The sequence below is a fragment of the Drosophila montana genome, unplaced genomic scaffold (genome assembly GCF_035044405.1).
Source record: "Drosophila montana isolate Dmon_TW-CO22-7 unplaced genomic scaffold, ASM3504440v1 contig_3200_1, whole genome shotgun sequence".
Lineage (NCBI taxonomy): Eukaryota > Metazoa > Arthropoda > Insecta > Diptera > Drosophilidae > Drosophila > Drosophila montana.
Window position 1 is genome coordinate 2636408 of NW_026998080.1, and position 13207 is coordinate 2649614.

The following is a 13207-nucleotide window of genomic DNA, read 5'->3' on the forward strand; positions in this document are numbered from 1 at the left end:
CGCTGGTTGCATCAGTTGTCCGTCGTTTTTGTTTATTCAATGCACTGATAAAGTTATACAATCTTAAGTGCGACACATATTTGCCATCCAATTACGCACAGGTAGTCAGAACTCTTTTACTCAATCGGGCTAATGGGGCGTATGCTTAATGTGATTTCGGCTAGCAGCTCGTTAAGGTCAGCTGTCCATTAATTGGCAATTGACGACAGGCATTTGCTGGCCATTTGATTTCGAGTAGTCATACAATTTGATTTGCCAACAAGTAAATTATGATTTTTAAGAAACACTCGAACAACAACAACAACAACAAGTGCAAATAATACAATGGCAAAATAACCTTGCGGTAAAAGACACAACAACAATAGCCGCAAAACAAACAAAAATTCAAGTATTTTGTTGCCAGAAAAACAAAACAAATGATTTATTTATTTAGAAATAAAAAATAAATAAAAAACCATAATATATTATGATTTTTTGTAATTTGTTTGCAGCCTCCAAAAATAAGAAAAAAAAATATAGATAAAGGGGCGTGTCAATCAAAATGTACCACAGAAAGATTAATCTGCAGCCTTTGGCCAATAAAGCGCGCTATCTAACCAGGAAGTTGCCAAATTGTGTTTGTTTTTTTCCTGTATCTGTTGGGGTAGGTCAGAGCTACTTAAAGCCAAGTTTCTGGCCTAGTCAGGTGCCCGTTTGTGGGACAAATAATATCAATTGGCTCTTAAAGGCACTTTAGCTTTAAGTACGCGCAGTCGCTGCATTGTTGGCCATGCTTGTTATTGTTCACGCATTTATTTGCTTTTATTTAACATTTATTTACTTTTTGCACACACACACATGTTGCTATTGTTGTTATTGTTGTTATTGTTGTTATTGTTGTTGTTGCTGTTGCTATGCCTACACTCTTTGGAGCTGCTGCCGTAGCCCAGGGTCATCCAGGCGCTGTCGTTGTCGATCTGCTTATGATCAGCGGTCGGAGCATTATAATTATTATTACTTATTGCTATTATTGCTGCTGTTGTTGTTTTTGTTGTTGCAGCTGGTTTACACTCTAATTTTTGCTGTTGTTTGTCCTTCTGTTGACATTTTGCACGCGTCGCGCGTTAAACAAAAATTATGTTTTTTTGGGGGAATTGTTCACTTGAGCCTACGCGAAGCGAAGCAAATCAAATCGCATCGAAATTGTATACATTGAGGTAGGTGGAAGCTGAAGCTGCGACACAAGCTGGTTACCAGTTTGTTTAATAACAATAAGTATATAAATTAACAACGATTGTGTAGGAAATCCCCAAAGCAAACACCGAATAAACAATATAGAAATAACCCAATATATTGATGATTAAGAAAGTGAGCAGAACTCTTGCCAAAATTGTATAACTTTTTGCAAGTATTACACAAAAATATTTTGTAAATTTGTAATTTGAAAAGTACGTCGAACTGCAGCGAATAATTAAATTGAACAGCTTATACGAAAGCAAAACAGTGGAAAAAACGAGTTTTTTTATGGACAAAGAGTTAGTCTTGGAAAAAATATCCTAATTAAACTTGATGTATTTATAATTACAGCAGCCATAAAATAAGCCGAGAGAACCGAGAGGCTTCTTTTCTCAAATAGGAAGTGCCACAAATGTAAATCAGATGTTGAGAAAACGGAAAAGAAAATTTAAGTTTAAAGGCATAATTAATTAATGCTTTTAAAGAATTAGAAACCTAGGTCTGCTTGTTGCCCGAGCAAGTCAAAATAATTTCAAAAAATTTATAGGTCAACACATTTAAATAAAATTGAAAAGTGTGGATTTTACATATATTTATGTTTTTGATACCTATTTACACACATTTGAAAGCCATATTCATTCCCTGAAATATTGATTAAGATCGGGCGTTTTTGGGTATATATGTATGTTTAAGAAGTAGTTTGAACTTTAGTAAAGGATGCTTAGGGTATCTGCTAGTCGGCCATTCACGACTAGCGCAGTCATACTTGCTATATTTATGTAGATAGCTCTTCAGCATATATTTATGAATTCGCTTGCATATAAATTTATTTTTTGTCATATAGGTACTTACATAATTTATAGGTATACTATATTTTACTTTATGCTATTCATATTATTTATACAAGTATTTTTCCGCAAGATGTGAATCACCTCATTAGATTGCATGACAGTTAACGTCGTGAGGCAATGGCTGGGCAACTGGCAACTGGCTAACGTAAGCACGACAGCACCCAAAAAAAAATGTTTATAAATATTAATAAAATATTAAACTTGACGCTGTTCACCCCAAGTTCAATGTTAAGAGCAGAGAAACGTGGAAGCACAGTTATTGTCCATGTGGCAGGCACAAATTGTTGTTGAGACGCAGTTGTAATTTGTGGCTTAACGTAAAGCCATATTTAACATTTCCCAACAGGCATTAAGTCCTTTTAGATAATGCGATTTATGATGGTTAAATTAAATGACAGACTTTGCCAATTTTAGGTGCGCCTGTCTGAAAATTGGGTCATGAGAACAACGGATGGAAAGAAACAGGGATTGTTGCATAACCCAGAACCTTTTGCTAGTGCAGAGCGGGCAAACAGGTTCAGCTCGGAGGAGCCTGTTGCCCGACTTGGCTTGTCAGCCAAGGGCATTGCAACCTTGAAGCTGAGCGCCTTTTGTCTGGCCACAAGTTGCAATCACCACCTGCATTAAGCGCTACTAAGCTGCCAGTGGCATCTACTTGAACCGGTTGCCCGCTGCATGTGGTTGCAAGTGCTCAGGCTCAGGCTCAGGCCTGGACCTGCGTCGCAGCCAGTGCCGGCAACGAGCCCAGGTTTCGGCACTTCATTAATGAAGCTCAGACAATATCGCAACCTTGACAGACCCCAAGCACAATTTATTGTATTGTAATCAGAAAGCGCGCACTGGCCAGGAAGCCGCTGCCAACGCTGGCCACTGGCAGATTGATCCGAGAGTGTGTGGAACAGGTTGTCTGTCTGTCTCTCTGGCTCCGTCTTGGGGTTGGCTGACTGCAGTTGACCTCCACAATTGGCGTTACATATTTCTTTTTTTTTCGTTGAATATTTGTGCGCATATTTTATTTATTTTAAAAGCACGCTTTTAATTAAAAGTTCGCCGTTCAATTATGTTGAAAAATTGCAAGTGCAACGCCTCTCATACGTTCTCTTTCTTTCACTACTCCGCCCTCGCTCTCTCCCTCGCTCTCGCTCTCTCTCGCAGCGACAGAATTGGGTTACATGTGTCAAGCAGGCAGTACGAGAACAGCCCCATAAAACACGCTTTAGGCCTATGTAGAACTGGGCCCGGCTCGGCTCGCATTTAAAAGCCAACTGAAAATTGTTGTGCAATTAAAATCACATTTTGGGCCCGCAAACGTTTTGTGAATGCCTCCAAGAGACTGACTGACTGCGACTGCGACTGCGACTGCGACTGGGACTGGCCACGCTTGCTGCCTGGTGCTTGGTGCGTGCTGCGGTAACAACGCACAGTCCGCGTGTGTGGGTTGGTCTCGGTATGTGCAAAATGTTATGGCCATAATGAAAGACATGGCAATAATGTAAAGCACATTTCAGGCACTTTAAACTCTTAACATTTATGGGCTGACAGTTTTAAATAAAAGTGTTGCCAAATTGCGTAATCGCAGTACTGCCACCCAGCTGCGAGCGTGGAAAGTGCTGCCCATTTGTGCATTTTTGATATGTGCTTGAGCAAAAGTATATTAAAGGCATGTCTCATTAGGCTTAACCTTCATTTTGAAGTGCGTGGCTTCAAAGCAATTGCAATTTTCATCAACTCAAATAAGTATTATTTTAGGAAGCGAGCGTGGAAAGTGCTGCCCATTTGTTAATTTTTGATATGTGCTTGAGCAAAAGTATATTAAAGGCATGTCTCATTAGGCTTAACCTTCATTTTGAAGTGCGTGGCGCCTATGCTTCTAAGCAATTGAAATTTTTATCAACTCATGTAAATATTATTTTAGTTTGATAAAACATTTTCTTTTTTCCCCTCTATCTCTGTCTGTCTTTCTGGCTATCTGTTATTCTCATTGGTTACAAATTGGATGTATTCCCTGAGCTTATTAAAAGATTAAATGAATTTTATAATTTATATTTAATGCATGAATATTTATTAAATTAAGCATTTACTCAGTTATGCCTTTAAAAATGCAATACTTCAAAACAGTTCCATTAATAATAATAATTCAATTAAATTGTATCTTAGCTAAACCTTACCCACATCGCTATTGTTTATTTGATTTGTAGCATAAAGCAATTAAGCTATTTACATTCCAATTGCACGCAGCAAGATTTCTATAGAAACGCAATTTAAAAGCAACGGAAATTACTAGAAGTGTTCGTCAGACGAAAACAAAAAACGAAGTAAGGACAAGTTCAATGTAAAGTTGAACAAAAATCATGAATCATTGAAAACTGAGTAAACTTAAAATAAGTATTTCAGTTATTTCTAAAATTAAAAAAAAAATGCTTTAAATATTATAATGATAGCTTTATGCAGTGTCGCATTTGTTTTGTTGGGGTTAGCTTTATCGGGTGCATCAACTTTAGATTTGCATTGTCCGGTTGTGTTGCGTGACACATGCCACATGCCACATGCCTCATGCATATGGCCAGCAATTGTAGTTGTTGCATCGTGATTAATCTGCATATGCATAGAAGCCCGTGCGGCCTTCTAAAATCGCGACATTAAATTATGCGGCTAGGCCTATTATTTTATGCATTTGATAAATTGAGAAACGGACCGGCAAACTGTTTGCTATGCCGCTCACTTTTTACAATGCAACAACATTGTTGTCGTTGTTGTTGTTGTTGTTGTTGCATTTGCTGATATTCTGGTTGTTCTTGTTGTTGTTGTTGCTGCTGCTGCTGCTGTTTTGCAGTGAAAATCCGCTCACAATGCGTGCCAAGTTTGTCCCAGTCCCGCCCCGGCAGCCCGCAGCCAACACGCTGCCAACTTTCATACGTGAACTTTTCATAGTTGTTGTTGTTGTTGCTGTTATTCTGTTTGTTGTCTGTCATTCGATTTCAATGTCAAGGTTGCAATTGTGTGCATTTTTAATTAATTTTCATAGCATTTATTGACTTTCAATTAGCTCTAGCGACAATGTCTCGTCTGCTGCAGCACGCAAACGCAGCTCGCATCCTTGTAGCCCACACACACACACACACACGCACACCTACTGATACACATAGATACATATATTTGTGGGTCTGTTCTTAAGTAAATTAGCTGATAATTGTATTTAGAGCGGCACCACAAGTGGCTCGCCCAAGTGAAATTCACAATGTGTTACAGAATGACGCCCACAAATGCGAACGCAAATTTAGTTCATTAACAGCAAAAAAACAAAATAAAAATAAATAGAAAAACTAAAACAACGAGCACAGAAAATATTGAAGGTAATTTGTCGACGCTGACTGCACTTGCCAATAATAAATTCTATTCGCAATGAATATTTGCGCATTTGCAGAGATCAAGAAAACAAAAAAATCATTGTACCCGCAACGCAATTTGACAAATTGCATGCGATATTTGAATTGGGGTTTTGTGCCGGTTACTTTTTTGTTTTTTGTTTTTTGTCAGTTTCGGAGCCGTCAATAAATCATGGGCATGGACAAGGCATAAATATGCCATATATTGTGATCCTTAATCAGTTACACAAATCATTTGAAAAAAGAGACAGTGACAGAATTGATCGCATTTATTACGCATACGTCACGTGGCCCTAAAACATGCATAATTAAAATCCAAATGTTTTCGCCCGTTCGCATATTCATTTAAGCATAACTAATTGTATTCATAATTACTGCTATATTTTGCTCGTTATGCTAATCACATTTATTATATCAAGTAGCCAACAAAAATTAAATGTTCATTTAGTTCCCTAATGGACATGAACGAAATCTGTCGCCGTCGCTTCTTGGTTACCCTCTGGCTTCTGGCTACCTTCTGGGCACCTTTGCACGCAGCACGCGTAAGTCCCTACAAGAGGCGTCCTTTTTAACTGTTAACTGTTTTTAGCCTATTGCCACATTTTAGCGATCGCGCTACGTGCTGAAGTGGCACAGCTTCGATTGCCTGAACCTCTGGCCCATTATTAGCAACTTGAGCTGTCGCATTCAGGAGGATGGCAATCTTAGCTCCGATATCCAGTTGACTGAGCCCGTTAACGAGGTGTGGGTGAAGTACAAGCTGGTGGTGCCACGCCCAATTCAAAAGACCGAAATGGTGTTTTTCGATTCAGCGTTTGATGCCTGCAAGCTGCTGCTCGATGGCGTCATGCGTAATAAACTGGCGTACTTCTTCTATCAGAACATGATCAAGGACAGCAATCTGGCCAAACTGTGTCCCATAAGTGAGGTATGAAAGGAGATTCAATTAAAATTGTGCCTAATTAATGCCTATGCCTGTCTTACAGGGCCTGCTGTACTTCCATAATATATCTGTTTTGGATCACTTTCCAGCTTTTATGCCCGAGATGGATTTTACGCTTTCTATACTCTTCTATAAGCCGAATACAACACACGGCGTTGATACAACGCTTAAGGGCAGCCTTTTTGAGCCAAATCGACGGCGGCCAAAGTTTTGGAATTGAGTAATGTGTAAATTTTTGAAATACAACCAAATTTCCAATTTTGTTTTCATATCGATATCAATCATTGTGTATTGTGATTCATTCGATGAACTTGTTGGCGCTGACTTTATATAGTCACGCCAGTTAGCAGCATCATCATAATCATTATCATCATCATCATCGCCATCGCCATTAGCACTGCTGACCTCAAATGTCAATTGTTGCCAGTGAAGTCGCAATTGTGAGCTTTTGTTTAGTTAGCAGCCTTGGCCTTACATAGAACGAAACGAAAACAAACGTTTCATGACTTATCGTTATATATATCTTATTGCTCTGTTCACACAGATCTATCATAATTATAACGGCACTATGTAAAAGCAGCTGTTAATAAGCTTAACAGCTGTCGCCCCTAGGTACCGCCCGCCCATTCACAAAGATTCTGCCTGACATTGCAAAACTATAAATAAAACACAAGTCCAACGACAAAGCATACTTATAAGTACAATAGCAATAACAAAATACCCGTTAGCTCAGCCAGGCCCGGCCCCGTCTGGGGGTCTGTTAGATTAATTGCACATTGATTACAGACAATTGCAATGTCAACGAGCCGCGCAAAACGGAAATACAAAACGCTAATCGCGCACAAAACGCCAGTAAAACGCTTCAAAGTCGCGCGCCAGCCGCCTACAATTGAAGCCGCGAATGCGGAAGTAGCACGAGTGCGCGTTTGTACAGCAGAATGAAAGGAAGGGAGGAAGAGTGAAAGAGAGACGACCTAGCAGAAATTTTTAAAATTTACATAGGCGCTCGTTACGCAAAGAGCTGCTGCTAACGATCACCGTTAAACGATGATGGTGTCACGTCCGCGAGTTCTGCTGGGTAGTCTAGTGCAGCCCAGAGGCGAAGGTGAGAGAGTCGCTTATTGTTGTTGAAAATGTAACAAACGACACAGCTGAGCCTAAAGGTACTTTGGATATGATCTGTCTCCCAACGATCAGCGTTAATTCTTATGTGAATAACCCACTGATCTTTTCAGGCTACACAGCATGGTCGCAGGTACGACTGGGAAACAAATGCAGCTAAAGGCGAAGGCGAAGGCGAGAGAATCAGTGTCAGTGTGTGTTTATGTGCCCATTGTTGTTGCTAATATTACACAATTTACAGTAATAAAGTGGAAGCTGATAGCACAGTTTGTCTTTCAGCATAATTGTGAACTTTGATGCTATTTATTTTTCATTTTGCACTTCGGATTTGTTTTTAGTTACTTAAGTGTTTGAATAAATACTTATAGGCTATGCGAAACGTGTGTTACACACGCTCTTTAGGTTAGCAACTAAAATACAACTTCAACGGGTTGGATGGAGGGGCGGGGAAGGGAAGGGAGATGATTAGCCGGCGACAGGCAAGGATGGCCTCAGAGTTACGTCCACTGCACGCTAGGCGGCACACAAGCAGCTCGAGGCGAGGCGCAGCATGGCCAGCTTAGGAACAAAATACTACAACTTAAGCTGGCGCTTGGCCAGCTGTTTCTCCTGTTTTCGTTCGCGCTGCTGCAGGAACTCGCGTCGTATATCGCTGGCGCGCATCTCCAGAATGCAGTTCAGTTTGTTGCGTATCTGCTCGGCCGTGTGCACGTCCGTATCGAAGTCGTAATGCTTAAATCGAATGTTGGACGCGCTGCCAAAGAGGCCAAAGGGCGAACTGGAGCTGTGCGTTGACTGATGACGGGGGCTGGCGGGCGAATGGATAAGGCCCGCACCGCCGCTGCCCGGGATCAGCGTAGCAATGCTGGCAGTACTGGGTGCCGAAGTGCAGCTGGTAGTCATACTGCTGGAAGAGTTGGATTTCAGCCAAATACGCAGCAGTGCCTTAAGCTGCCGTTGCTCTACAATCTCGCAGTGCGCCACCATGTCAATGGGCGTAGACACCGGCTTTCTTTGCGTCCAGAATTTGGTATTCTTATGCTGATCTATTTCGATGCGTTCCCCGGAAACGGCCAGCGTTACGTCGCACTTGAAGAAACGCTTGTCGATGATGCTGACACGATAGGTCCGATGCATTGGCGCTTCCAGCATATCGTTGTGGTTAAGCAGGCGTTGCTCATACTCCTTAACATGGTCTAGGGGGCTTTCACCGCCTCCATCTCCCCCGCCGGCGTCGGGTACATCACCATTCAAATTGATGTTCTGCACCGCACGCACTGCAGCATCCGCCATCGCCACCTTGTCCTCCTCTGAAGTCATAGACTTGGTGCCCAACTGATTGTGATAGTCAATGCGCGTGACCGGCGCTAGCGGTCGGCGTTCGGCCAACGTCAAATGCGAGAATCCAAATTTGGAACAAGGCTCCCGATTGTCCAGCGGCGGAAAATCATCCATGTCATCGTTATCCTCCGTCATATATAATGCATAGTGCTGCACAGACTTGAGCTGCACTGCATCTGGATACTGTAGGGTAGTTTTGTAGCAGACCAGGCCAATCACTTCAACGATCTTGGCCGTGGAGAGTACACAAATTTTGAGCGGATAATTGCGCTCCGGCTCGGGCAGCATATTTACATAGACATTGATGCGCTTTGTGGGCATGCCCACCTGGGCGGTGCCATCAAAGCGTGCGTATTCAATGAAACGATTTTGGGTCTGCTTGGGGCTTTTGGCTAGCTGTTCCGTCAGCATGCTCTTTACACCCTCATCGGATAGGTCGTCATCACTGGTTTTTTCCAGGCGCTTCACATTTGTTGCAGTTGTTTTTGAAGTGGAGGGTTTTTCTGTGGGTTGCTCTTTAACCACTTTGCGCTTGAAGAAATCCTTGCGGTCCGGTGGCAGCACCTCCTCATTGTAGTTAACGCTTTTAATGCGCGCCGCCTTGCGCTTCGCTATGTCCAGTTTCTCCAGTTTCTGTGCTGTGTTTGAGCGAAATCGATGGGCGCCCACTTCGGGATACATTTGAATGTCGAACGAGTGCGTGGACATGTCCAGATCCTCATCATCGCTCAAATCTAGACCAGGATAGCATACAAAGTCTACTTCCTGCAGCGGCGGATCCGCGATCCTGGGTGGCATCATGTGCTGCAGTGGCGTAGACCGTTGCGTAGGCGTGGCAGTATCTGGAGTTTTGGGCATCGACTTGCGCTGCTGTGATGCCTGGCTCCGGTGGCTACGCCTATAGACATCTATAATTGTGGCTGCTTGAAATTTCCTCAGATAATGCTTCGGCATATCGTCGCTCAGCATTACGGTCTCGCATATGCCCGTGTCATCTGTGGAGATGAACGAGTTGCGTATGTGCGAGAGAAGCCAGTGCTGGTTGGAATAGGTGGCCATTGCACTTGGTACGTCTCTTACTCACAAAACAATACAAATTCTTAGTTATCTCTGCATTTGTGTGTGCCAGGAGTTGTGTTCCTTCTTAATTATGCTTCTTCTTGACTTTTAGCTCCAAATCAACACTAAAATACATATGTGGGCACCCTAAAACTTGAACATTTGCTTAAATGCTATTAACAGAGCAAACTAATTTTCCTGGAAAAGCTGGCGTTATTCGTTAATGAGTTATATAACATAGACTTGGTAAATGCAATTATATAGAAAATTATTCAAATAGTGATTTGATGCAAGACAATTTTTCAATCCAGCGTCACTTTTGAGAGAAAACGGTAAATATGATTGGAAATTGATTTTAACATCTGCTAACTAACCGAGTCGTAACAGAACAGCTGTTGCATAAACTTATCTATTACTTTTTTGTTACCGTCACAACTCTAGAGCAGGAAAACAAACAAATACAATACTTAGAATGGCATAAGTTGCTGATAATAACTAATAAAATCAATTGTTTCTATAAAACGAATCGTGTTGCATGAGTAAAAAGTTATTTGTCATGAACGTGTGAAGGTTACGCCACACACCTATCGATGGGTTACATCACTGTCAAGCATAACGTAAATGGAATTATTAAACTGTATAGCATTGTATTGCAGATATATTATAAGTATTTGTGAAGTCTTAAAAATTGTTGATTGTGAGGAATTTTGAAATTTGAGGATGGCGGCAAACATGTATGCTTCTTCTTTGAATCTCAAGACGTGGATTTTTGAAGCAAACGATAGTCACATTTTTGTAAATACGATAGTTCAGTTATGTCAAAATAATCACAAATTCCTAAATTGTTTTGAACTACAAGTTTTTATTGTTTCATTCAATATAAGTCATTATTTGAAGTATTAATCAACTGAAAAAACAAACCTATTTATTCATGAAACAATAATATTACCTTGAATTGTTTCAGTCGATTAATCGCACGATATCGATATATAATCCATGGCAATCCGTGTGCACTATGCAGATAAAACGATATATTGATATCTAGCTCACATCTCTACTACCATATGACTTTTTTACAAGACGCGAAAAAATTATATAGAAATTAGGCAATTCAAAGTAAGTTTTAGTGCACTTGTACACTATATGGATCTGTTATTTCCAATAAGTACGATTCAGGATATAAAACCGCATCGGACCGATGTTGTAGCAGCGTCAAAAATGGCGGGCATCCCGGTGGAATTCGATAAGATTGTGGTCAATCAGTTTAGCTGCAAACGTTGCGACCGAGTAAGTTTCACTCGCCTTGGCGAATTAATATCTTATTTACAAATATTTCATATTGCCCGCAGATGTTTACAAGTAAACGCGATCAGACGCTCCATCGGCAGGAGGTGCACAACCATAACAAAACTACCTATGAGTGCAAACTGTGCTCCAAGAGTTTTTGCAACAGTGGCAATCTGGATCGGCATATGAAGGTGCACAACGATGTGCGGCCGTTTGTGTGCAACATATGCTCCAAGGCCTTTGCACAGGCGGTTAACCTGCAGCGACATTATGCCGTACACAGCGGCGAGCGTCCATATCAGTGCAACTTCTGCAACAAATCCTTCACCCAGCAAAGCAATATGAAGCGCCACAAAATGACACACACAGGAGAGAAGCCGTTTCGATGCCAGCGATGTGGCCGCTACTTCTCGCAACTGGTTAACCTCAAGAAGCACAAGCTGGGTCATTTGAATGCCAAGCCTTATCAGTGCAACTACTGCGAAAAAGGCTTCACCCAGCTCTCCAATTTTAAGCGGCATCTGCAGTCACACATAAAGGAAGGAGTCGATGTGGATGTGCCCGGTGCAATACAGGCGGCTACGGCTTTGGCGAGGGAGCGTCTAGAGGCCGAGCAGAAACCGTAAGACCAGCTTCTCTTTGACCACTGCATCGGTTGCCTAACTTCCCGCTTCCCTAATCTTTGCAGTAGCTTCTTTGAGTGCATGATCTGTCGTGCCATTTTTGAAACGTTTGGCGATTACGAGAAGCATGAGGGCAAGTGCCATGAGGAACATGAACGCACCCAGCTAGAGGTTAATCAAATGTCGCATATGCATGCGGATGACTACTTGCCGATGAAGTTTTCGGTGCCCGATCTGGATACGCACGAGATCATAATTGAGACTACACAATAATGCCACATACACACACGCACATAAACACGCGCGCTCACACACCAACACACACACACATACACAAACACATCGCATTCATACCACCCACAGCCACAAACAAATCTACATTCAATCAAGTGAGTGCAAACATATATGAAAGATGCGACTGCTACGTCAATGAATATGCAGGCCAACATATTTCTTCTTCTTATAAATAAATGCAAGACATAACAAATGGAAATTGTAACTGTTAATTGCCAACTGCGTCAACATAGTTGCCAATTGTGTAATTTAAGCGTATTTGCAATTTTCAATTGCATTTAAAGCAGTAAAAAACGAATCGGAACTTTTTAATGTAAAATCATGTGTGAAAATTTATTGCCCGTAAAGATTTAAGACTTTAACTACTCGCCTATTGTGCGATTTTATGGCTTTATGATTTTCGGCATTTGATTTTGTCACGTCATAAAGTCCTGAAGGCAAAAGTACTCGAGCGTAAGCTTTAGACCTTGGACGTGTGAATTGTCGTTTTGTCGGACATTTCTCTTAGCTGTAAAAATGGGCAAATGTGTCTATACCACACTTTCTTGCAAAGTCCTTACTCAATTATTATTTATTGGGTGTATTGCAGTTCGATGCTGCCATTGATATTTATATGGAAGTTTACAAATTAAACAAATTTAGATGTTACATTAACTTACGAATCTAAGAAACTGTTTATTTTTGCGAATATCATCACAGCTTTGACCATTTTATTGAAACCTGATAGCGGTTATGTCTTACAAATTGGATCGATAATATATTTTTAGATTTCCAATGCCAGGAAAACTAATTACTGCCACGTACTTGTTTACGTGACTAAAAACAGCATGAACATTACACAAGATTATTTAGTAAGATGCAATCTTTATTGCCACAGGATGACAATTGTACCTACGCGATGTCTCTGTGCCCTCTTCCAGGTTTTTACTGCGATTGCCCGCCGCCAGGACAGTCAGTAAATCAAACTATTATGCCGCCACTTGGTTACACTGTCGCCCAGTCAGTTCCATCATATTTCATGCTCCTGCTCGCCGTCATCTCTTTGCGGTTGTCGTCGCCTGGGCGTCGTGTGTGCGTTCAATTGGC

At 41.3% G+C, this 13207-nt stretch overlaps 3 protein-coding genes across 4 annotated transcripts; 2 read left to right on the plus strand and 1 right to left on the minus strand.

The window, feature by feature from the left end:
- Nucleotides 1-5845: 5845 nt before the first annotated feature.
- Nucleotides 5846-6954, plus strand: LOC135431826 (uncharacterized). The gene is made up of 3 exons (XM_064687155.1): nt 5846-5994; nt 6060-6380; nt 6439-6954. The coding sequence occupies exons 1-3, from the start codon at nt 5908-5910 to the stop codon at nt 6613-6615; spliced, it is 585 nt and encodes a 194-aa protein (XP_064543225.1). The 5' UTR covers nt 5846-5907; the 3' UTR covers nt 6616-6954.
- An 830-nt stretch (nt 6955-7784) lies between these two features.
- On the minus strand, nt 7785-10037 carry Sin1 (SAPK-interacting protein 1). The gene has a single exon (XM_064687154.1). The coding sequence runs from the start codon at nt 9915-9917 to the stop codon at nt 8091-8093; it is 1827 nt and encodes a 608-aa protein (XP_064543224.1). The 5' UTR covers nt 9918-10037; the 3' UTR covers nt 7785-8090.
- An 842-nt stretch (nt 10038-10879) lies between these two features.
- Nucleotides 10880-12440, plus strand: LOC135431948 (zinc finger protein 239). Of its 2 annotated transcripts, XM_064687375.1 has the most exons (4): nt 10880-11033; nt 11094-11204; nt 11267-11826; nt 11893-12440. In XM_064687375.1, the coding sequence occupies exons 2-4, from the start codon at nt 11136-11138 to the stop codon at nt 12098-12100; spliced, it is 837 nt and encodes a 278-aa protein (XP_064543445.1). In that variant the 5' UTR covers nt 10880-11033; nt 11094-11135; the 3' UTR covers nt 12101-12440. The 2 variants fall into 2 exon arrangements, with proteins under 2 accessions (XP_064543445.1, XP_064543444.1); XM_064687374.1 differs by having other exon boundaries at nt 10962-11204.
- Nucleotides 12441-13207: the final 767 nt, after the last annotated feature.